Here is a 25,693-nt window from a genome sequence, read left to right as displayed (position 1 = left end):
CACACAAGGGGCTGCCGTGCATTTTGTGGCCTTGGGGAGGCAGGATTCAACACACAGTTCCTCCCACACTTATTCGTACAGAATTCTGCTGCTTCTTTCTAGTCTAATTTTAGACGCACATAATCTTCAGCCATTTTAGTAGACACAAACTTCATGAGCAGCCTAGAAGCTGGGCCATCCAACAGCAACATGGGGAGGCTGATCATTCACAAAATCAGAGCTCCTAAGGTTGATGAAGAAAATGGGAGGGGGGTAGGGTGACCATATGGAAAGGAGGACAGGGCTCCTGTATCTTTAACAGTTGTATAGAAAAGGGAATTTTAGCAGGTGTCATTAGTATGCATGCAGCACCTGGTGAAATTCCTGCTTCATCACAACAATTAAAGCTGCAGGAGCAATTTTGTATCTGGTCAAGAGGACAGAGCTCCTGCAGCTTTAACTGTTGTGATGAAGAGGGAATTTCTCCAGTTTCTGAATGCATACAAATGACACCTGCTGAAATTCCCTTTTCTATACAACTGTTAAAGTTACAGGAGCCCTGTTCTCCTTTCCATATGGTCACCCTAAGGGGGGGGGGGTCCACCCCAAAGCTCACCCTTTCCCCATTACACTCACATATGCTGGATTTTGAAAACCACTCTTGCAAAGTGCATAAATAACATATTGCAAAATAAAAGACAAACAACAACACCCATGCCCATTACCACGGAATGTCTAAGGATGCAATCATATGCATGTCTAGACCGAAAAAAAGTCCTACAGCTCCCAGCATGCCCCAGTCAGGCTGGCTGGGGCATGCTGGGAGTTGTAGGACCTTTTACCATCAAAACACGCACAGGACTGCACCCTTAGCATGCTAGCAGATGAGGCATTTATTACACCATCTGCTTGCCTCATTCAGAAATAGACATCTTCTACTTGTAACTTTCCCATGTTCTCCCACTGCTTCTGCCATCTTTTCTCTTACAGCAGAAAATTCGTTAAGAAGAAAAATATGGAACAGCTGCACAATGCCTTTTAATATGTAGTGCTAGGAGCCCTCCATTTGGAAGCACCTTATGCATGGGAATAGGAGTAACAACATGTTCACAAGCTGAACATCAGCTGGATCACACCCTTGTACTCTCTAAGAATGAATCCAGAGAAGCTCCCACCACCTGGTTCCTTTACAATCACAAAGGCCTGGTTCACACATGCAGGGCAGACACTTTTCCTTCCCTCTGTCTTCAACTGGCCCAGCCCAAGCAACCCCAGTACAGGATCACAAGCAGAAATACCAGCATCCACAATGGATGCAGGCAGCAACCGCCAGCTGCAATTTCATCAGTCACATATTTGCTTTTCCGGCCAGAGCTATCACAGAGATCTGTGTCCACCTTGATTTTTCTCTCTCCATGTGATCCTGTAAAAAGGGACAGTCACAGGGGATCATGGAGGCCAGGGCAGGGCAAAGCACTGGCTTTCACATATGAACAGGCCCCAACGTAAGACAAACCCCCCACTTCATCCATACCCATAATTTGAAAGGACAGGTGGAGCTGCTCTTGACTATGTACTCTGAAGAGACAGTTCATTTGAACATGGTCACTGGTATAAGAATGAAAGAGGCCAAAGGACATGACTTGACAACAGCCTTTCATAGCTGTTGAGATGTGTTTGAGATGTGTTTGATTACAACCCCCATCATCCATAGCCAGCAGGCTCCTTGGCTGGCCATGTTGCCTGGGGACGATAGAGGCTGTGGGGCGACACACCTTGAGGGCAACCAGCTGGGGGGATCTCTGCCTGACCATGTCGACATTTCCGAGTGGCAAAATATTACCGGCCTCAATAAATCAGAGAACCAACAAAGGGAAATCTCCAGTCTTTATAAAGACCCAGCTACCTCACATTAATTCCCCTGAAAGCTTCTTAAATACTCTCCCAAAGCTTTCCCCTCTGTTCTGCTAGCCATTCCCAAACCCTCAACAGACCTTCAAGTACAGCCAAAGGTTGTCAGTTCTTGCCCTTTTTTCCCTTGCAGAAAAGCTGTCAGTGGAAAGGATTAAGCGAGGAGATTGCTCTCCTTGCTTCTTCCTCAGCTAGAGAGATGCCAAGGCCGTCTGGCTCTTAAAGTAAGGGAGGCTGTGGTTACTGGCTGCATTCCCCACACCCCACCTGTTTTCTTGTACATCTCTGCTCACCTGCACTCCCCTTCTTACCTTGGCTGTGGGGTGGACACTAAGGGAGAAAGTACCAATACAGAAACCATTTCATAAAAGGAATGCAAGGCCAGGATGGGTGCCAAATGTGGTTATGCCACAGGATTGCAAGGCAGAATTCCCAAACTGTATGCAGTTGTGGGGTGGGCGTGCGCACACACAGATACATATACACATACGCACCATGTAGTTATGGCAATGAAGTACCTTCCACACCCGGCTGTGTCTGTCTCTCATTAACAGTATGGCAATAAATATGTGGGTCATGCTTGACACCCCGAAGATTAACTTAGGCTACAATCCTATACACACATGCACCTGGGAACAAGTCCCACTGAATTCAGTGGGGCATACTTCTGAGTAGACATGTATATGATTGTGATGTTAATAGCTTAACCACCCCATAGAAGATTTTCATAAGGTTTCAAAGGGAAAGAAAGCATGTAAACCCAATTAACACCTCCCTGTGATTAACAACTTCTGGGTGAGTTTTCCCTGTGGGAGTGGGGGGAGGCATGATCTAATGAGCTATATCATTACGGAAATAAAGGACTGTAATTGGTCAGCCAATCACACTTCCTACTCTAATGTGCCTGGTGACTCTCCAATGCCACACCATCATGGGATTGTGCACTGCTAATTGCTTGGTTCAACATAATTAGGAGAGCATTAACGGAGGTCCATTAGTCACAGTCCAGGCTCCATAGCAGACACACACATACACCCCTCCCCAAAATGCTTTACTTGCCCAGCCAAGGGAACAGCCCAAGCCATGGGGACCTACATCTCTGTGGCCTAAATCTTCCTCCAGGAAAACCCCACATCCTCCTGGCTACTGCTGCTTCTTCGTTCCCCGGGTCTTTAACTCTATGATGCTCGCGATGACAAATGTGCAACACGCCTCCTGAGCAGCCACGCTGGCCATGCAAGGGATGAAGAGGCACACAAAAGGCTCGATGAAATATAAACCGCGGAATAGATGGAGCGATGTGCCACATATGAAGTGAACGCCTATGGGGTGTGTGTGTGCGGCCACAGCTAGACCTAAGGTTTATCCTGGGATCATCCAGGGGTTGTCCCTGCCTGAGCACTGGATCCCCTGTGTGTCACCTAGATGAACAGGTTTGACCCCTGGACGATCCAGGGATAAACCTTAGGTCTAGCTATGGCGTGTGTGTGTGTGTGTGTGTGTGTGTGTGTGTGTGTGTGTGTGAGAGAGAGAGAGAGAGAGAGAGAGAGAGAGAGAGAGAGAGAGAGAGAGATGGATGGATAGCAGGCGCGTGTGCCCGGAATGCGCTCGCTCTCGCCTCTGGCCAAGCCGCCCCTCGTGCCCCTGAGCGAGAGATCTGGGCGGCCTACCGAGAGCCCACGGAGGATGCCGCCTGGAAGCAGACACAAAGAGCCTGGGGGCGCTGCGCCTTACCCGCCTCCTGCTGATGCGCTCGGGAAGAAGAAGAGGAAGGGCTCCTGCCGCCGCTTCTTCCAAGCCGGCGCCTCCTGCGCTCTGCTGCGCCCGCCGCCGCTTGCATGGACCACGCGATGCCCTTCGCCTCTCAGTCTCCCGTGCAGCCTTCCCAGGGTGTCGGAGCCTTGCGCATTGTGGCGCCTCCGCCGCCCGCCTTGCCTGCTCGCTTTCCCCCAGCGAAAACGAAGCTTTGTCAGTCGCCGCCGCTTTTTCTTTTCTCCCCTCCTCTCCTTTCCCCTCCCCTTAGGAAGGAAGAAGGTGGGGTGAACGGGGTGGGGGGGGAGGCGGGAAAGGGAATAGCTAATCTGAGCACAAGGACGCCATTAAGCTTCAGTGGTTTTGCAGCCGTAGCGGCTTTGCTTTGAAGCGAGCGCTACATTCGGAGCACGGAGCACGCCCGGCGCGCCCCCTGCCGGCCCTGCAGGGGTTGAGCCTCCGCGTTGGCACCGCTAGTTCTCTGGGCCGCCAGTGCAGCTCCGTAGTAGGTCGGAACTGGCCCACCAGGTGTTTACCTGAGGCAGAGCAGCAAATGGAGGCCCGTACACATACCACACACCGACCAATGGCCAAGTTATTCAAGCAGAAAATGTAACAAGCACCTCTTCCCTTTCTTCGTTAGTAAAACGTATTATAATACATCATTGATATCATAACTAATAATTCACAACCTTTTCATGATACAGCTGCCTCACTCTGCCCTGGCACATACAACATGATGGACATGAAGTGCGTGTATGTATTATTGCATTTATATCCCGCCTTTTTTCCTCCAAGGAACCCAAGGCGGCATACATAATCCTCCTCCTCTCCATTTTATCCTCACAACAACAACCCTGTGAGGTAGGTTGGGCTGAGAGTCTGTGACTGGCCCAAAGTCACCCAGTGGGTTTCCATGGCTGAGCGGGCACTAGAACCCGGATTTCCCGACTCTGAGTCCAACACTTTAGCCACTACACCATACATGGCCATTCAAGAGCTGGTGTGAATAGTAAAGGGGGCATTTTCAAGTGTGCCCAAAGTGCTGCTAAGCACTTGTAGACACTCTCAAGACAGAAAGCAGAACACAGCCTTCATTTATTTATTTATTACATTTATATACCGCCCCATAGCCGAAGCTCTCTGGGTGGTTTACAAAAGTTAAAAACAGCAAACATTAAAAAGTACACAAAAATTTAAAAACCATCGGAAACATAAAAACAACAGTATCCATTTTGAACCATTCTAAATATAGTACCTTTATTTATTTATTTATTTATTTATTACATTTATATACCGCCCCATAGCCAAAGCTCTCTGGGTGGTTTACAAAGATTAAAAATCTTAAAAACAGATATACAAAAATTAGGGTCAGTAGAAGTAGGGTGAACATTATTCAAGTTACAGATGCATGTGAGAAAAGCAAAAATAAAAGTGGTGCTTTTGATGTCACGTACGGAACACTTGCATAGCAATGGCAGCTGATGACTTTTGAGAACTGGTGGTACTGAATTTATTTTTTTAAAAAAATCTGCCAGTGTCGGTCAATGTAGTCAATCCAATGCCACGATCATACATTCAGGACCACTTTGGGACTCCAAATCTCCAGAAATGAGAGATTTTGATTTCAATCTCAATCCATGCCATTTGTTGCTTATTAAACAGTTTAAAAATCTTCACGCTTTTAATTATCGTAACATGCGTGGGGGAGCAATAATACTGAGGGGGGCCCTGGAAAAGGAGACACACATGGGGTCCTTCCAGATGAAGCTTTTATTAAAAAATTGCCATTCCTCATTCTCAGAATTTTACAGGGGGTCGGGTCTTCTATTTATAATCCTGTGTTTCCCCACCATTTCTTTCATCTGTTTTCTTACCACACACACACACACACCATTAAGGAAGAAAAAATGGAATACCTGCACAATGGCTCTTGACTGCTAGCACTAAGCGCACTCTGTCTGCAAGCTCCCTAGGACAGAAAATCTTGTTTGGGCAATTTGTTGCCATCTCCATTCCCCAGGAAGTACACAATGAGAAAGACTTGCACAATAAACATTGTCTGGGAAAGGCCTTATGAAAAGACTTGAAACACATTCATTAGTTGTAGTTTCAGTCTTTGGGACACCTGCTGTTGCAGAAAGTTGGGAGACCAATAAGCTTAATATCTTTCAATTCTGTAGGCCTGAAATACTGTCAGCGGCTAAGTAGCAGATATTCTGGATCAACAGAAAACTGTGGTTGTAACGCTGGGGTAGCACTGGTTGAAATGTTAGAATAGCAGCGCCATGATGCGTCTTCCAACATGTATGTGCATTGATGGTTTTAAGGCATGAAACAATCCATAATGAAAGATATGTGGTTTGGGTGTAGGCTTATAGGCTTTATTTAGGCAACATTATATCTGAAGACAGGGCACATTTTACTAAACTGCTATGGAATCAAGCCCCATAATTGCTTCTGTGGTATTTTTCATATTTTGAAGGGGGAGAGGGGAAAACTAATGTAAAAAGTCTATATAAAGGAAATATAAGCATGGGAAAATTCTGGACACTCTTTGGTCCCACTAGAGTTGTATATGATTATGGTTGTAGCCATAAAAACAGAGATTAAGAGAATTGCAATTTAAGAAGTATTTTCACATTTATTTTTCCCCTAGTGGTATACAATATTGTGTCTTTATATAGACACTGTGGCTTTGTTCTAAATTTATGCCTGGCAGATGTACAAGGGTCATCATAACTAGCTTAAAATTCATCTTCCAAATATTACCATGTTGCTCTTAAAACAGACAAAATAAAAATTGTGACCAAAGGGAGGGCTTTTAGCTAAAGGGTTTATTTTAGGGGTTGTTTCTTTCAATTTAGTTGCCATTTGGAAGATTTGACTTTGAAAAAAAAAATCCCATTTCCGCATCCAAATAAATACGACTGCCAAGGGCTGAATTCTTTCGGCAAATCCATACTTAAACGCATTTGCTAAGATCATGAGAATATAGGGACACGGAGCACTTACAAGGCGGACTCACTGATGGGTGGAGGATGTACTCCATACCTGCTGATTCCACCCCCACCCCCGTAAATGCCTTTCTGAGGCTGGTATTTCCTCTCTCCCCAGCTGGGAAAAATCAATTAAAAAATAGCCTGTAGGTGACATTTGCAGGCTACAAAGGCAACATGGTAGCCCTTGTAGCTTCTAGTTCCACCCTGAGTGAAGTCACTTGCATCTATTCTTGCAGGATCGATCTTTAGGCCTTGTGCAGACAAATGAGGGAGGAAAAACTAAAATTGTGAGATGAAATGAATGCAGGACCCTAGGGACCATTGGAATAACGCATGAACAGGTACACAAGTTTTCCTATAAATGTACCAAGTATAACCACAAAGCCCCAAGAGGGTTTCTACAGCTAAAGCTTCATTCATACCTATGTTGAAATATGAGACTTTTAATTGCAAGGCCTTATTAAAGAGGGCACAGAATCTTTTAACAACATTTAATAACAATAATAATAATCCTTACAAATATACATCTGTATTAAAACTATAAGAACAGATACACAAACCATGTGTAATTCTTCAATTCTCTTTTTAAAAATATATATAAACAATCAATGATTTATCCAGCTTTTTGGCTATTCACTTATAATGCAATTAATAAAACATAAACTTGCTGCCGAATTCTATGCACAATTAAGACGAATGTTCCAGTGACTTCACTTGGACATACTCCCAAGAAAGTGGGCACAGTTCTGCATCCCCTCCCTTTATACATTTCAACAGGCGTGGGTCACATGCAGCCCTCCATGGCCATATATGCAACATCCCTGTTCCCACCACCAAATTTTCTAGCACCACAGCAGCAGCCAAAGTGCCAATTTTGCAAGGAAACATGGCACATTCTCCCATGGACCTTGTTTTCTTGCAAAATCACTACTTTATTTGTTGCCACCAAAGGAAATTCAGTGACTATATTGGCAAAGGTGGAGGTGAAGGGGGCCCTGACTCCCAGAAATTGTCTTGTATTATACAAAGAATTTTTTTACAACACTTCAAATACATTAATAACAGGTCTTGAGGTAATAAACATGAGGAAGGCTTTAAAGCACATCAGAACTGGGCAAATCAGTGGGGTTCTAGTGTTCTTTAAAGAGTAATACAAGCACAGACCCAGTTAATGGATCAGGTTGCTGGTGTATTAAATATAATGCCCAATTTAAAAAAAGAGCTTGTGCCATTTTATTTGTTCTATAAGCTTTGCTACAAGAAATATGTGTTCCAAAGCTGTATTAGCCATGGTTGGGCTATTGGCCTTTTCAGAGTTTTCCATCTTTGAAACTTACATGTTTAGCTCTATGTATTGGGCCAATATCTTCATTGAAGATAGTCTTTTTCTTCTTGACCCTCAGTAGTGCTCTAAGTGATGTCCATGGGGCTGTCTTCACAGCGCTGGGTTGGCGCCACCTCCCTCCTCAATGTCACACTTTCTCTCTCCCAAGGTGGTGTCAGGTAATCCCAATGCCGAGAAGGGAGTGTGGGGTTTCTGGGCAGCCATCCAGGTCCCGGAGCTGCCCCCACCCTCTTCCTGGTTGAAGGCAACCAATCGCTGGTTGCCTTCCACCAGGCTCCACCCCTGAGTGGCTCAGATTGGCAGCAGAGCGACATTACACGGCGGAAGTGCCGTGTTGCCGTTGCTCCCTTTGAAAAGGTCGGGGCAAATCCCCAACTTTTTCAAAACGCAGCATCACGGGAAAGCCCCACAGTGGCTGCAAACGTAATTGACAGGGTGCAGAACCACAGCCACCATAGGGCTTTCCCCATGTGTAGACAGCCCCCATGTCTACTATCCCACCATATCTTCAATTTGCTTAATAATAGTTATCCCAAATCCTTGGGCTTATAACAATTGCCGCCTGTCCACCCCCCCTATATAAATGAGTACCTGAGCACTCACATCCTTGTTAGCAATTATCATCTCCTTTCCTCTTTATATATTTATGCCCCACTGGCATTGGGTACTGCTGGATAATACTTTCAGATTCATCGGTACAACACTTACAAGAGAGATCTTCTCCCAACGTTCAAGAATAGCTGGTTGGCCACTGTGTGCACAGAATGCTGGATTGGACAGGCCTTTCGTCTGATCTAGCCTGGCTCATCTTGTGTTCTTAGGAGGTATTTCCCTCTCCAAAACCAACATATACTAAGCTTTGTTTGCTGCTGCTGCTGCAACCCATTATTTAAATATAAGTAAATGAAAGCTAATTCCCACTTGTGGGCAAACCTATGCCTCCTTTTTTTGCCTGCAAGAAGCGACACACACTGGAATACTGGCATAGACCTATAGCAGTTAAAATGCAGAGAAAATTCTGTGTAAAAAATCCCTGTATGTGTCTTTCTCTAAAGAGAGGAACAAAATGGGTACTGTACATGATTTCATTGCAAGGCACATGCAGAGAATAAGTTGGTTAAGTCACCATTCCAGTGCCATATTTGCTTTGCTCCAGACATATTTCCCTCCTCGCTTGAAAAACATCTTTTCGTCAAATCCACTGAATTGTATAGCATCTTCTACACCCACATCCAGGATAGATCGGGAAGGCTCTTTCCGACCGTTCACACAGTTTAGAAAGCGCATCTGGAAAAACAACAGAGAAGAGAATTAAGTGACTGTACAGCCTAAACTAGCCTTCCCCAACGCCATCACATACTAAATAATCTACAAATAGTGATGTACAGATTTGTTATATCCATTCCGTCTGTGTTTCACAGATTGTCAGGCACCTTGCGTTCCATCATCCACTTACTGATGGAATCGATTTTTTTGTAGGAGAAATTTGTTCATTTGAAAATGCACATTTGCACAAGAGTGCATGAGCTAATGCATGTGCATCTGCACTAATGCGCAGTTGAGCTAGGATGCACTCGTATTAATGTGTACTCATGCTAATGTGCACTGGCACATTTGCAAAAGAATGAAATTGCACAAATCTCCCCCCAATTAAAAATAAATCTGTAAATCCACGGAATCCATGCAACTTGGAAAAAGCCATCCAATGAGGAATCCAGAGGTCAGATTCAGGGAAAGACAAACTCTTTTGAATCAGTTGCAGGTTTCTCTGACATCCTACCTACAATTGGTGCTAATAGGATGCCCTGGTGTCTACCTCTAGCTCAGTAAACTCTTATGATTGTGCTCACGCATACACACATGCAAGTTATGTTGCTGAAGCTAATAATTCTGAACAATTTCATTTAAGGTAATACATATTTTCCCCTGCTGTAAAGAGTATTTTCTTACACAACTGTAAAAGAACCTTTGACCCACTCTTGTGTTATTTGTATGTGGAATAGAATGCATATTAGAAAGACATATTCTGGCCAACATAAGTACAGTCATGGGAATACAAACAAAAATGCACTTTTAAGAACATGTGTGACAGTTCCTCAAACCCCTTTCAGCCCTTTTATGCCACAACCCTCTGGACCGCAGGTCCCCTGGGCAAGGTAAAAAAATACACATTTGGCTATTTCTGTCGCCAGGAATCAAACCTGAGCCAGTTAATTTTTGTGAACCGCCCAGAGAGCTCCGGCTATTGGGCGGTATAGAAATGTAATAAATTTAATTTAATTTGTTGATAATACAAATCTTGACTACTAGACAAACAGGGAAATGATTCAGAAGTAGGGCTTCTACCCGTCCCCTCAAGTATAGGTGTCATCTTTCCTCATAACAAAGGAAACCTAGCCTGACTCAATTTATATTCCAGAACTGTACAACCAAGAACCGGTGGCTGCACAGTGATCTGCTCTTCACCCTCCAAAGGTCGCTTCTGGTACCCAGCAGCTGTGAGGAAGATGTATAACAGAGGACCCTCATGGACAAATAGCTGTGCAGCATCCCAATCTTGCTCAGACTCATTGTGCTGTGAATAAGAGGACACTTCCCATCTTTCATAGGCTATGCACATCATAGAACAGCAGAGTTGGAAGGGGCCTATAAGGTCATCGAGTCCAACCCCCTGGATGTCAATGGGTTCCTGCACACGAAGTATAATTCCCTGTCTGATCTTCAAATATAAGCTGGGCTAACTGAATTTTAACTACTTGAATTGTCTCTCTTTGTTAGTCTTCGTTAAAGGAAGGGGCTGTAGCTCAGTGGTAAAGCCCATGCTTTGTATGAAGAAGGTCCCAGGTTCAATTCCCGATATCTCCAGATCGGGCTGAAAAGGAATCCTGTCTGAAACCCTGGAGAGCCACTGCCAGTTAAGTGTCATTGATAGTGGGCTTGATGGACCAAAGGTCTGACTCAGTATAAGGCAACATCGTAAAATCCTAGTCTTGTGGAGACTTGGATTATGTTTTGATGGAAATCCTATTATCTAGGAGTAAGCTCCACTGAAGTCAACGTGACTTATTTTTGAGTAAACAGGTAAACAATTGTACTGTAAGGAAGTTTTGATTTAGGAAGAATTGGATCTGAATCCTAACAATATTTTATTAACAATATTTAATACGGAATTAGAAATTAAGGCCCACTTATGTCAGTAGGAGTCACTTCTAAGGAAGTGCAGGTAGGGTTGCCATTTTCTTAGGGCAAAGGCTGAAATAAAGCCCTTGCTTCATCGATTTGGGGAAATTTTTAAGGTTGCTATCTTCTTAGGGCAATGGCTGAAATAAAGCCCTTGCTTCATAGATTTGGGGAAATTTTCAAGGTGTGTTTGTGAGATAAATAAAATAATGAAAGAAAAAGACTTACATATTCATCCAGAATTAGATATGAATCTCTCATCTATTAAAAGGGAAGAGAAATTAATTAATTAAGATGTTGTCCAAAACATCTGGATTTCACCAGGTTGCTTACCGGTGAAAGTGATAGAAACTGCTTTTCTAAAATAAAAACTGAGATTTTTCAGGATGCTGAATTCTATACCCAATCTCAGTTTCTGTTTATGCAAAATGCAATTGTAAGATGTATATGACCCAATTTGGAGCATTCATCGGCAACAGTTAGGTTACTGCAATTCTGTATCTCTTAACTTTTAGAAGAATTATCCAGTCCTCTTAATGTCCTGGATTTACATTTTGCATTGATGAATCCATTGGTCCAACCATACACAACCCAGGTGCTTGTAAACACACACTGCAAGCTTGCAAGAATTCTGACAAATATATTGTCACCCATATAAAGCTTTCCTACAGCCAGGGAAACCAAGAAACTAGGTACTTGTATTTTTCTGTTAGCAAGTGCCTTTCAGAATACAAAACAGATCAATTCACATTTGGATTTCTAGTTCTCAAATTAAACATCTTGCTTTCTGAATTTATGAATAGTCAGCACTGTAACTTTACTTTTTGATTCGATTCAGGCACTAAGCAGGAGACATCTTTATGACGATGTAGGAATTGTTCAAACTCTTCATCACTGATGACAAATCTTTCTGCTTCTCTCAAAGCATCTTCCCCTGTATTTTCTCCTTCAATGAGCAGGCACTGAAATACCTGGAAGACATAATGTGTATGATTAAGAGAGGATGTTTGCCAGTCACAACTACCATGACAAACAATGATGTGACGAAGGGAGTCTGTCAGTCTCTTTCATGCAGAAATACAACATATCAAGGGTAACAACATTCTAGTTACTGAAGGTTCACTACTATAAAGCTCTTAGCTACAAAAGGATGTGCCCCACAGTGTTCCCCTCCCCCCCATAGCAGCCAAGAGCGCTATTATTCAACTATAGCAGCAATGGAATCACTGGTTTGTCTCAAGGAGGCTAATTGCACTGGATGTAGTTTCTAAATATTGCCCCTCTGGCAAACCTCTGTAACTTGTGAGCTAACCAAATCAAATGCCACCCCATCACCACCCAAGTATTGGCTTGCAATGTGCTGGAAACCAGTGCTGTGCCAAATTCTGCCCCCTACTTTCATGAAATCCTTTCCTCCCTGTGAAATGTATTGTTTTTTCTGCCTTTCTCAGGGAGGATGACAATTTTGATTTAATGGCAAAACGAGGCAGGGGATCCATTTTCCTTGTACGTGTAGGAGGTGGCCAAGGTGTTATTATTATTATTATTATTTTTTTATTATTATTATTATTATTATTATTATTATTATTATTATTATTAATATTATTATAATGCCCCTTGTGCTGCCACAGCATCAAGGGCTCTTCACACAGTGCCTTTCAGCCTAGCAACAGTTCCTGGAATCCCCAGGAGGCCACATAACACTGCATGGTCTCCTGAGCATTCAGGAAGTACTGGCTGAGCTGAAAGCCTCTGTTCCAAGAGCCCCACCCTGCTGTAAGCTTTTAGAGCTCCTCCTCCTCTTCTTCCTCTTCCTCCTCCTCCCTTAGCTTTCCCTTCTAAAGGAAGAACAGGGCTTTTAGGATGGACAGCTAAAGTGGGTGGGGGAGAGAAAAAGAGCTTTCCTAGAACGTCTAAAAGCCCTGTTCTTACTTGTGGCAGGGCTCTTCACACAGAGCCTTTCAGCCCAGCAGTAGTTCCTGAATGTTCAGGAGACTATGCAACATCATGTGGCTTCCTGGGCATTCAAGGAACTGTTGCTGGGCCAGAAGCCTCTGTGTTAAGAGCCCATGAGGCTGTGACAGCACACAGGGCATTTTGAGAGTAAAACCCCCCACCAGAATGAAGGTCCCCTTGGCCACCTCCTACACTTACAAAGTAAAGGGAACCCCTGCCTCCCCACAAGAAATTTCATCAGAATTCTTTCCCTCCCCGGCCTCTTTCATCTAATGAATCAATCAAACACTACAGCCCTAATTATTTTGGACACTTTGGGAACCAGTTTCGGTGACTTTATGCTCTTTCAGAACCTTTAGAGTATTGCAGAATGTGGAACCCAAAAATAAGGCTTGGAAGTCCAGGCACCCGTGTACTTAAAAATGTTGAGCATCTACTACAAGGACCCCATGGTTTTGACAATGAAGATAAGAAAAGAAATAGGTTCATTTATAACCCTTGAGTTTGGGAGGAATGTTGTTTATGCTTCATTGTATATCCCTAGTATGGGAGCAAAAAAGCGGTTTCCAAAAGTCACAGAACCGTGTGTTCATTGATCTACTGCCACCTATTGAGAGCTCCTCGTAAAATGTTCTGTAACATAACACATGACATGATGTCCCCAGGCTGTGTAGACAACAATGTCAGGCAGACAACAGAAAGGGACAGGGTGTCATGATGATGTCACATTGGGCGCTGCATTGTAATACATGTTGCAAAGAAGGAGCTAACAGAGTCATGGAATTACAACAATACCCCTGTGTCTCTTACAACATCAACAAGAGACACCCTTCTCTTAAAGCAAGAATAGCATGGAACAGGATGACTGAGCACAAATATCATTCTAAACTTTGTGCAGTCTGTTTTGGAGTGACTGCAGCAATGTTGTCCTAGTGCAGTTACTGGAACCTGTGGTTGTCCACACATTGTCACAGAGTTGAAGCACAACCATTTTGCAGAATATTTCAGATCAGCCTTCCCCGACCTGGTGCCTGCTAGTTGTTTTGGAATTCAACTCCTCTCAGCCCTAGCCAGCAAGGCCAGTGGTCAAGAATGCTGGGAGTTGTCGTCCAAAACATCCGGTGGGTACCAGGTTGGGGAATGCTGGTTCAAATGATCACATGGATTCCAACTGTAGCCAATCCAATAGGTTGCATTGTTGTTATACACATATCCTTAAGAGTCACTAGCTTCCATGTTTTAGAACACGATAGAAAAAATGTCTGTGGGGTATACCTTATTAACCATCTGATAGAGTTTGCCAAGAGGAAGTGGTTCTTACCTTCCAACGGACAGGATTCAGAGCTTCAATGTGCTCATTCATATCCTCTTCCACATTAAATCTGTTAATCACAGAGTTTATTTTGAAAGCCACACCATAATTATGGCACCACTGCTTTAATTTTTGAAGGTTTTCAACATGGTTTCTTTTCCCTTGTCCACGGCCAATTAAAACATTGATATCTTCACAGAAACTATCACAAGACACAGCCAGAATGTCTAGGTATTCCCCTGAAACACAAGAAAAATCACCGGTAGTCAACACCACCAGTCAAGTTATCAAGTAGTAAGTGCAGGCTCGCATTTACAGACCATCAATTGTAAACTTGACTAGAGAAAAACAGGCCTAGAAAGCGTTTTAAACCCTTATTCTTTTTTTATTAACTGATTATCAATAAACTCATTTTTAAAAACATCAAAATGAATACAACATTCTTTTGTTAATACGCAATAATTCCAATGGGCTGTATCTAATGTTAGTCCTACTTAGAGTAGATCCATTGAAATGGACTTAAGTTAAATTAATATTGGATACTGTTTATTGGAAACTACCCATTATACTGATATTCAGCAAATCTAAACTATTCCTGAGGACTCCTGCCAGCTGCTGTTATACGAGCAAAACATTATACACATGACCTTTATGTTAATACTAATGCTAACAAGCTTTGATGAGGTTAAAAAAAGAAAAAGAAAAACCCAGACCATCCCCTCCAACTTAGAAAGCAATAAATAAATAAATCCTAAAATTCAGGGAGGAGAAGGTAAATTTAGTCACAAACCACTCATAAAGTATTTGTTCAAATAATGGAAATCAGTTGAATAAATCCTGGCTAATAAAGGGTTCCATAGAAAACAAGTAATGAGAAAAATATGAAACTGAGGAAGGAACATGCAGTTTTAACAAGAAACGATGACTCATGAGAACACAGAGACCAATTAAGAGAATATAAAGGCATCGAAGATGAAAGATAAACCTAAGAAGCAAGTATCAAAACCATGAGTGCATGGGGAAAAGCGATATCAAACAATACCAGATTTTTGAGCCAAAAACGGGGAGGTGGAAGAATAAAAAATCGTTTTAAAAAGGCTTAATGTGGCAATAAGAATGGCCAACTAAAATGGCACTACATTAATCCAATTGAGAAAGACAGATCTCTTCTGGCAAGCTTACCCAATTGAATTTTAAGATGCCTTTTAATAAGGTATTGGTTTTATACGTTTTTAATCAATTATATGTATTGTATGGTGTTTGTATTTGTGTTGTATCCCGCTTCGATCCAGAGGGAGAGGCAGATAATATAATAATAATAATAATAATAATAATAATAATAATAATAATAATAATGAAAGCCAAATGAAAGGAGAGCAAATGGGAAAAGTAGATAAGAAAGCAGACCTTTCAGAAAATAACAACAGAAAGAAAAAGTAAAGATGAAAGTGAAAAAGGCAAGTGAAAACTAAGTTCTCCAAAGCTTGACCTAGTGGCCAATATCAAACTTTAACGAATTCCAAAATATTCAACAAAGGATCAAATCAGATCATAATTCTCAAGTTTCTCTTTTTTTCGGTATACCATTTCTTTCTTTTACCGACAAGACGGAAAGTATGTTTGTGTCATGTATGTCCTAAAATGTTTACCCACTTCCAGATATGGTACTGCCTTAACACTGTTCACCCAGACAGGTCTTTGGGTACATGGATCAGAAAAAGCACACACAAAAAAACATGAATTTGGGGGTTTTACGTATTTTTAAAGAATTTAATAAAAACCTAGGTTTACGCCTACAACCCAGCATGCCTTGGGCAGAACTCCCAGCATGCCTTAGGTGGGAGGTCAGACTTACTGGCTTTGGGTGGCCATTATGATTCCTAAAGTCAGTCCCAAGCAGTCAACCCAATTCCACATAAAAGGAAACAACCCACATAAATGGGCTGCATCTGTTTGCGGTGCCTCCTACCACCTGCCATGTGTGGTTTTAAAATCATAACTAGATACAACAGCGTGTCTTTGAGAGGCCAAACTCTGGACATGCTCAAAGGCACCCCGTCCTGATATTGCTGTTTTCTCAGAAACTGAAAGAAGCACACATGCAGCCTTCACCCTTAAGAGGAAGGAAAGGGACGAACTCTGTGCATGCCCAAAAACAAGCTTGACGAAGGGGGGCAAGTGCCCGGCCCAGTCTCAGCCCTTCAGTACAGGCTTCTGATGGAGGACTTTGTGGGTGAGAAGTGCGGGCGGAGGCAGTCCCAGCAGGAATTGGCTGAAGTTGTGCATGTCCTCTAAGGGCTGCTTACCTCCCCTCCTCGGGGATGCTACTCCTCACTGCTCTATCAAGGAGCAGCATTGGCAACGAGAAGAGGAAAGCACCTCTCAGAGGACATGGGCACCTGAGGGCTGCCAAAGCCATGCTGGGAAGTGTAGTAGTTCTCCTTCTAACTGACTTTCTCCAACTGCCACTCACCCCGCCCCACCATTCCATTCTAGCCTCAGCTATCAGTCATTCCTCCATTCATTCTTCTGTTTCAATGGTATAGTCATATCCATAAACTTTATTCAGTAATTCCTGCATCTGTTTTGGAATGTTGTGGTTTAGTGAAAACCTTTCTCCGCTGTGGCACCCCGGCTGTGGAGTGAGCTCCCCAGAGAGGTCCGCCTGGCGCCTACACTCTACTCCTTTCGTCGCCAGCTGAAGACCTTTTTATTCTCTCAGTATTTTAACACAATTTTAACTTAAAATTTAAATTTTACTGTTCTAACTCTGTATTTTAATCTTATATCAATTTCTGCTGTGTGGTTTTATCCTGGTTGTGCTTTTTATACTGTATTTTGTATTTGTGTTTTTAGACTGTTGGTTGTTTTATTATGGTTTTAATTTCTGTGAACCGCCCAGAGAGCTTCGGCTATTGGGTGGTATAAAAAAGTAATAAATAAATAAATAAAACGGGGGGAAACCGCAGCATAAAAAAGTTAAACGGCCTTGGAAAATATATTTTTTAAAAAATTTACTTGGCACTTAAAAACCGTCAATGCAGTCACTAAGCAAGACTGCCTGGGAAAAAGAAATCCATAAGCAGGGTGCCATAACTAAGACGGCCTACTCTCCAGTTGTTTCCCACCACACCTCAGACAGTGTTCAAATATTAACATGTTATTCAGGGACCAAGGCTTATGCCTACAACACTCAGCATGCCTTGGGTGGGAGGGAAGATTTCTCAGGCTCTGGCAGCCATCATCTGGAAGTGGCTTGCCATCCTGGGCCTGAAGGGAGAGCGCCAGGGGAGAGAAAAGAAACTAATTTAATTTGTTTTAAAGTTACCTCACAGGCCTAGGACCGGCCTACCTTGCAGGGTTGTCGTGAGGGTAAGAGAGGGAAAAAAGAAATGAATTTAATTTGTTTAAAAGTTAACTACGCTGCTTTAAGATGATTACCTCACAGACATATATCTTAGGGGTCAAATAAATGTTTATTTATTTAAAACATTTGTATCCCCCCTATATCATTAAGGTCTCAATAAACATTATTCATAGACCCGAGCAATGCCTGGCATATCAGCTAGTACACTAATATAAGAGTCCAAGCCCATACATCCTTGGGCAAAAAAAGTCCAACAATTCCAAGCAGTTGTAGAAGTTGTAGGACTTTTTCTGTCTCAACATGCATAGGATTGCAACGTAAATATATTATACTTACAAACAACGGCCCTCATTCCACTCTAAACACATGCAACTAGTCACACTTGCATTCCCATCAGTATTGAAAGTTGCAGCTAGCCAATTCAGTGGGGCCCAGAGAAATACTACAAATTGATGAGGACGTGTGCTTATATCAGCATCACAAACAAAAGGCGATTTCCATATGTGGATCTCCCTTGCTAAACTGGGGCAAGTGTTTTTGTGTGGAAGGTTAAGGAAGTTGTCAGGCTTACTTTCATTCCAGATCATCATGGCAAGGGCTCATACATCTCGCATTACTTTTGAACTTGACTGCCTAGTTTGGAATGTAAATACTAGAGGTGTGCTCCACTCCGATTAGAATCCGAGAATCAGAAGCGAATTGGCCTGCTCCGCCTTGCCCAGAGGCGGAGCAGAAGTGGACCATGGACTCTTAGAAGCACAGCGAAGAGAAGCGCCCATAGACGGAGCGCTTCTCTTTTCGCGGCGTGATCCGATCGCCATTTTGGAAAATTTCGCCCATAGGATTGCATTGCGGAAAAGAATAGGGGATAACTGTTGTTTTTTAAGCTACCTTTCTGAAACTTCTTGTGCTTAGAGAGTCGTGGCTGGGGGTCATTTTGAGCCTACTCTCAGCTCTCTGCGTTGTGCGGTTCGCTTGCTATATTTTTTTTTAAAATCAGGTAAAAAACCCGGGAGATTTACCTTTTTGAAGTGCTGAGGGGCAGAGTCAACTCCCGGTCATGATCACATGATCCCAAAGTTGGAGGAGGGGATAGGCAAAACGGGATACTGGGAACTTCTCTTTCTTAGTCTGAACGGACTTTTCCCAGTGTTTTTTAAAACAGTAGCCCCACCAAATGCACAAACACAACCTGAAATTGTATACTAAGCAAATAAATAACAGATAGGAAACACAGCACTGCTACCCACCCTAACCTTGGTGAACAACTGAATAGATGTGGTGCAAGGGGATGAGCTCCCCTAGGGCATGTGGACATGCCCAGTGTACACACACTATCCCACCCTTGGAGGGTCATCAGAGCCCTCCAAAGAGTAACCAGTGGAGAAGCAATGCCTATCATGAGTTGAAGTGTAAGTTTGCTTCTTAAAGAGTGGTCCCTAGACAGGGACAGTCAAATTGGCATTAATTCCCCCTCCCCCTGGGCACGTCCACTTCCCTCTTACTGGTAAAAGACAGACATAGCCTTTTTTAAAAAAAATCTTCTTGTTTTTTCAGCAGCACTGCTGCTTTTAATTCCACCCCCCCCTTATTTATTTATTTATTCCATTTTATATTATTTACACCCCATAGCCCAAGCTCTCCTGGCTTTTCCTCTTCAGTGAAGTCAGGCAGGCTTTCATTGTGGTTCAACTCCTTATTGTTGTTGTTGTTGTTATTGTTGCTATTAATATTAATTAGTACTGCTATTAACATTATTATTTTGTTGTTTAGTAATGGTTGTGATCACAGTGCAGTCAATCAACTCTGAAGCAAGGATCGCAAAGCTTTACTCTTATCCTCCTAGCCTCCTAGTTAGTTATGGGATGCAAAAGAAAAGGCATCTCTCTGTGCTGCTCCCACCTCACAGGGATGGTTTGCATTACTGGCTTTGAAACTATCCTTGGCTCACTTCCTTATGCCCCCAGAAATGTCTGCTGCCTGCCTGCCTTCCCTCCCTCCTCCCCTGCCCGCCTCGCAGGGGTGGTTTGTGTGTGTGTTGCTTTGACTCAGGGTATAAGTCCTTCCTGCGCTCACTTAGACTTTTGGAAGTTCCAAATCAATTTTTCAAGTGTGGAAGAAGATTCATATAGGTTTATCTCTACTCCCCAATTCATGGCATGTTGGGATTTCCTTTGAAATGGCCCCATTGAGCTGTCTGCAGCTTTAAATCCCTGAGATACTGGGTTGTCCGATTTTCATAAATTCCCCAAAAATCAGGGGATGATGGGATTGGCTTGAGTCTCGGCATGCATGTGTATCCATGGATAATCTATCATGGTGCCGAGTTTGAGGTTTCTAACGTGAAAATTGACGGAGATATCGAAAGGGGTGTGAATTGGGGTGAGTTAAAAGGTTTAAGCCCCGGCAAAAATCAGGGGATGATGGGATTTGCTTGAAACTTGGCATGATTGTGGATCTAGATGGCATCTGTGAGGGTGCCGGCTTCCATTTTTTTTAATCTGTCAAATTGTCAGAGAACAGTCCATGTCTGAAAATGGGATGTCCGTTTTTCATAAATTCCCCAAAAATCAGGGGATTTTTGGATTGGCTTGGATTGGCTTGAGTCTTGGCATGCGTGTGTATACGTCCATGAGGTGTCATGGTGCCAAACTTGAGGTTTCTAACTTTAACAGAAAAAAAGTTGTAGACTTTTTTGGATTTCAATGCAAGCCTATGGGGGGGGGGGAAGCGGAGCTCCGATCCGGATCCGGAGCTCCGCAGCGGAGCGGAGCGGACTATAGGTGGAGCGGGGTGGAATGAAGCGGCCTGATCCACAAATTGCGGATCTAGAAGAGAAATGGATCGGGGGGTCCATGCACACCCCTAGTAAATACTTGCTCCTTTAAATGCTAGTAATGAGAATTCTTTTAATGAGTGTTTACAAAGCAGTAAGTAATCCCATGTCATAAAAAGGAGTTCCCACAGTTGCGTCAATGTCATTTTCTTTCTTCATCCAACTGGTAACATTTTGCTTCTGTAATTCTATTTTTAATTTACTTCTATTTTCGCCTCAAAGAGAAATGTGGACCTCCACATTACACATCCCTGCGCACATTACGGATTTGTACACCTGCGCAAGGAGCAAACAAAACATGCAGGTGGGAAGCTCACATTAAGAGGAGAAATCGTGGCATTTAACCTTCCACTTGAACCAAAAGCTTGCCAATTTGGCAGATTCAGCGTTCAAGCAGGATGAAGAACGAATGACACATTTTAAATAATGGCAAGTGGTTCTTGATAAACAAAGAGGAGAGAGATTCAGACATCCTAGAAATGCCAGAATATGTTTCTTATGATAAAAGTGACACATCTAGGTGGCAGCCAAGAATGAAAATAGATGAAAAAGTTGTAACAAAATGTTGTAGCGCATCCCCAACGCCCAAGTTAAGTGCTCATGTTCAAGGCTCAGACAGCCAGGAACAGGAGCCGTATTGTGCTGTGTAGGGCTCTCAGGGGGGCGGGTGAGGTTCAGGAGTGGGGAAGGGATTAAAAGACACCATTTTCTCCCTCACCCCAGGACCATTTTCCCTCACCATTTTCTTTCTCACCCTGCTACCAGTCCCAATCCTGAGCATTTCATTGCTACAAGTGAAACCCACAACAAAAACGTGCTGTGGAATACTTCTGTCCAGGGTTCCAGCTAACCAGCACTGCCTTCTTCTAGTATAATCTATTCCATTCCTACCTCTCCACCCACCCCCAAAATAGTCTGCCAGCACATCAAATAAATTCTATAATAATTATAATAAAGCACCTGATTATTCTTTCTCTTACCATAACGCTTGAACCATCTTTCTTTAATCATGCTGCCGTTGCTCACGATGCTAACGCTTGGCAGTTTCAGCTCCTGTTTGCAAAACTGGACCAGCTTCCCCACAAATTCGCCTCTCTCTTGCAGAAATGGCTCCCCTCCAGAAAAGTTTATTTTCTCCATACCTAGAATGTGGCACAGAAGGAAAAATGAGTAAATATAGCAAGATGGGTGGCTAAATAGATAGATAGGACACATGTACCACAACCACAACCTCTCACCATACTCTGTTCTTTTTCATGTATGAAAATATGAAACTATCTCATACCAAATTACTCTATTGGCAGAGCTCCCCAAGGTTTCAGACAGGAGTCTTTTCTCCAGGCACTGAACCTGGGACTTCTTTTTGCATGCCACGTATGTGCTCTATCAGCACTCCCCCTTTCTTACATACATATCATGCGGTCTTTATGAGATCGGTCTACTTTCCCGTGGTGTGATTTTCTCAAGTCAGCCTCTGGATTCTATGGAAAATGAGGACTGAGGAAAAAGTGGGGCTTCGGCAGGCAGTCTTGGGGTGGGGTGGGGAGTGTCCACACCTAGGGGCAACAGGTGTATTTTGGCATTTCAAATGAGCTTCTGCGCTCTGGTTTAAGTCCTTAGCGCAGTCTTCTCCAACCTGGCGCCCTCTAGATAGCTTGAACTACAACTCCCATCATCCACAGGCAGCACCTTTTTCTTTTCTTGGGCTGCTGGAATTGTCATGCACTGTATTTTATAGTTTTGATGTGCAATCCTATGCATGTTTAGACAAAAAAAAAGGTCCTACAGCTACCAGCATGCCCGAGCAAGCCTGACTGGGCCTCCAGCTCCCGTACTTGCATTCCTTCATGGCATCTGCACAGGAAGGAACGCAAGTGCAGACTTTCCCCACAGCTGCTGCTGCGCTGAGCACTGGGAGGGATGGGGGAGGAATGAGGCAGCCAGAGAACGAGGAAAGGGATGACGGGCACCCAGACTACCTCTCTTCCCTCTGGCTGCCCGTTCTTTCCCCCACCCCTGGATTTTTTAAAAGTAGTAGTAGTACTTTTAAAAGTAGCAGTACTACTTTTTTAAAAGTAGTAGATGTAGCAGCAGCAGCATCTATGCAACTTCACAGATACAGATAAAAAAAATTGGGGAGGGGGAGAGGAATGGGGCCCGTTCCTCTCCTCCCCCCCCCCCCCCCGCATTTATTTATTTATTTATTTATTTATTTTACCAGGGGACTCTCCTGAGGTCCTGGAGGTCTGCCTCCTTCCTTGTCCAGCCGATGGCAATCAATCAGGGGGCGCCATTGGCTGTGACATGCCTCCGCAGACAAAAGTCAGGGTAAGTGCCCGACTTTTTTTAGCAGAGTTTCTGGAGTTTGCCCTGCATGGCTTCACAATGGCAGCTGCATTACGTAGATGACCCGCTGCTACTGTGAATCCACCCAGGGGCAAACCCATAGTCTAGACAAGCCCAATGCTGGGAGTTGTAGGACTTTGTTTCTGCCTAAACATGCATATTCCTAACGCTCCCAGAATCAATCCATGAAGGGAAGTATTTGTGCTTTTTACCTGTTGATTGTCTTACTATGATTTTAATTTTTGTGAACCGCCTAGAGAGCTTCGGCTATTGGGCGGTATAGAAAATGTAATAAATAAATAATAAATAAAATAAGTATAAAAATCCTTTAAATAAACAAACCAATGCCTGGAGAGTAAGGGATGCCCCTGTTCTCCCTCCCCTGTCGTTAGGGTTCTTTCTGTGCCAAGCAAACCTGCAACAGGTTCTCATCGCTACGCCTCCCTGGCAAGAGGCGCTTCCCAGCCGATTTCCGTCCCCGCAAAACAAAAGGCTGCCAGTCCAGCACTGGCCCTGTGCCCAAAGCCGGCCAGGGCCCCCCGGACGCGCACTCACCCGCCTGCTTGAGCAAGCTGAGCCCCCGCTTGGCTTCCTCCAGGGGCAACACGAAGGAGCTCTTGGCGGTGTGGAAGCAGAAGCCGCACTTGTAGTTGCACTGGCGGGTGAAGTGGTAGTTGACGCTGAGCGGCACCGGCGGCGCGGCGGGGGCGCCTTTCCCCGGCCGCGCCCGGCAGAGCCAGAGGCAGGGGGGCGCCAGGGCGCTCCAGAGGGCGCTCAGGGCGCGGAGCAGGAGGCGGAGCAGCTGGCTGGGGGACGAGTGCATGGCTGCCGCGGTCTCACGCTTCGCGTCTGTGCGGTGCTCGGCAGCCGCGCGGCTTTTTAAGCGAGCCGATAACGGGGCGCATGTGACCGCCGCGGCGGAGAGTGCAGTTTCGGTTTCCGTTACCGCGCAGCAAACCTTGGCTGGCCCCGGGCGCCAAGGCGATGTTGACCCATATGCGTGGGGACGAAGGGCGGCGGGGAATGGGGCGATAACACGCTGGACGGGCTTCGAAAGGAAACGCGCTAGACCCGCTACACTGCCCACTCCGAAGGCGAGTTCCTGTGGGTAAAATCCAATGTAAGCCACTTTGAGTTGACCCATTGAAATGAATGGGACTTAAATTAGGGGTTGTGTTGGATTTTACCCTTTGTTTGACAGACATAAACCCTACAGGTGCAAGCCTTTCCCAGGTTGTTGATTTGTTTTAAAGGGCGAAGGAGAAGGTAACCCTAAAGCTTCTCCAACTTCCCTTATTTATTTACCTGTAGCATTTGTATACCGTTAAATATAGTAAAATTCCTCAGTGGTTCATAATATTCCCTTACTTATGCCTGGCAGTGAACGTCCTTTCTTTCCCTCTTTCTGTGGGGGCTGTTTTTGGTGCCACGGCCCTGACCCACGCAATGCAACGTCTCCCGTTTGTAACCCTTCTCTGTTTTTCCACCACTTTTTTCCTGGATTTTCTTTCTTTCCACTGGAGTCCTGACTTCTAGCACTAACAAATGGAAGGCAGTCTGTAGCTATTCTATCTTTTCTTCCTCGATGGATTTTTCTCAGTAAGAAAGTTTGAAGGAACTTTGGGAAATACAGGAGGTTGTGAATGATAGATGATGCCATCTGCCATCACCCCACCCCATAAAATTCTGTGAATGAAACGGGCTGAGTTTAGACCACATGCTAATCAATGGTTGTTTCCCATTTTGTTCCTATTACCCCCCTCCCAGTTGATTAGTGTGTCCTCCGAACTCAGCCAACGTGATGGTGTGATCACCCCATTGTGGCATGTGTAAGAGTTATAGACCCAAATGATAAAACGCATAGAACCTTTCACACACACCCTCAACTTCTTCCACAATTACAACACTATGCATTGGTGTGTGGCACTTGATTATGTAATAAATCCAATGGATACTGTGCTGCATTCATTAATGTGTGCCTCCAGAGCAACAATTGCATGCACAAACAGTAGGAGCTCTAGTGTAGATTCTCCCACAATACCAGAGGCAGTAATGCCTAATCTACACCAAGCAAGATATTGCACTATGAAAGCGGTGTATAAATGGCAGGGGCCACACTACTGCTTTATAGCAGTATTGAAGTGCACTGACAACTGTTGGGGCCCGTTGACACATACCATATACCGCTTTCATACTGCTATATCTTGCTTGGTTTGGCTCCTGCCTTTTATATACCGCTTTCATCCCGCTTCATAGTGCAATGTCCTGCTTGGTGTAGATTAGGCCTAAATTTACATACACCAGTTGCTGGGGAACGTGGGTGGGAGGGTTCTGTTGCACCTGTATCCTGCTTGTGGGTTCCTGGTCTACATCTGGTTGGCCACTATATGAACAGAGTGCTGAACTAGATGGATCCTTGGTCTGATCCAGCATGGCTCTTCTTATATATGTCTTTTGATTGGTAGCGTTAGGAACCTTCTGCCTGGAAGCACCCTGTGTCAAAACTTTGTCCCATTAGCATCACACAGAAGCCTCCTTCCCAGACAGCATGAGGCCTTCTTATTGATGGGGGTAAATGCACGATATCAACCTGCTCATACAGCTGGAATATTTACATGTATTCCTTTGCAGCCTTTTGGAAAGCAGCATCTATGCTGTTGCTGTGTGTGTTGTAAATCTGGCCCAAGGAACCACCAAATCCAAATTC

At 44.0% G+C, this 25,693-nt stretch overlaps 2 protein-coding genes across 2 annotated transcripts in view; both read right to left on the bottom strand.

Moving 5' to 3' along the window:
- Positions 1-3,651, bottom strand: part of RNF144A (ring finger protein 144A) — a 66,474-nt gene extending 62,823 nt beyond the window's left edge. Inside the window, exon 1 of the mRNA XM_063125825.1 lies at positions 3,625-3,651. The gene's annotated coding sequence lies outside the window, so the exon portion shown is untranslated. The remainder of the gene's footprint in view (positions 1-3,624) is intronic.
- A 2,609-nt stretch (positions 3,652-6,260) lies between these two features.
- On the bottom strand, positions 6,261-23,821 carry RSAD2 (radical S-adenosyl methionine domain containing 2). The gene is made up of 6 exons (XM_063125138.1): positions 23,542-23,821; positions 21,621-21,782; positions 14,447-14,676; positions 11,991-12,140; positions 11,398-11,430; positions 6,261-9,276 (listed from the first exon to the last, which is right to left on the bottom strand). The coding sequence occupies exons 1-6, from the start codon at positions 23,807-23,809 to the stop codon at positions 9,112-9,114; spliced, it is 1,008 nt and encodes a 335-aa protein (XP_062981208.1). The 5' UTR covers positions 23,810-23,821; the 3' UTR covers positions 6,261-9,111.
- Positions 23,822-25,693: the final 1,872 nt, after the last annotated feature.

This window comes from Elgaria multicarinata, chromosome 4 (assembly GCF_023053635.1).
Source record: "Elgaria multicarinata webbii isolate HBS135686 ecotype San Diego chromosome 4, rElgMul1.1.pri, whole genome shotgun sequence".
In the NCBI taxonomy this organism is placed as follows: domain Eukaryota; kingdom Metazoa; phylum Chordata; class Lepidosauria; order Squamata; family Anguidae; genus Elgaria; species Elgaria multicarinata.
Note: the sequence above shows the minus strand (reverse complement) of the source record. Positions and strands in the feature narration are given on the sequence as shown.

Excerpts from the sequence above, each read along its gene's own strand:
- RSAD2 (XM_063125138.1), bottom strand. The coding sequence starts at position 23,809 with ATGCACTCGTCCCCCAGCCAGCTGCTCCGCCTCCTGCTCCGCGCCCTG. Across the intron at positions 21,783-23,541 it reads CAGCTTGCTCAAGCAGGCGG|GTATGGAGAAAATAAACTTT; the intron begins GTGAGTGCGCGT and ends GCCACATTCTAG. Across the intron at positions 9,277-11,397 it reads ATCTAATTCTGGATGAATAT|ATGCGCTTTCTAAACTGTGT; the intron begins GTAAGTCTTTTT and ends TTGTTTTTCCAG.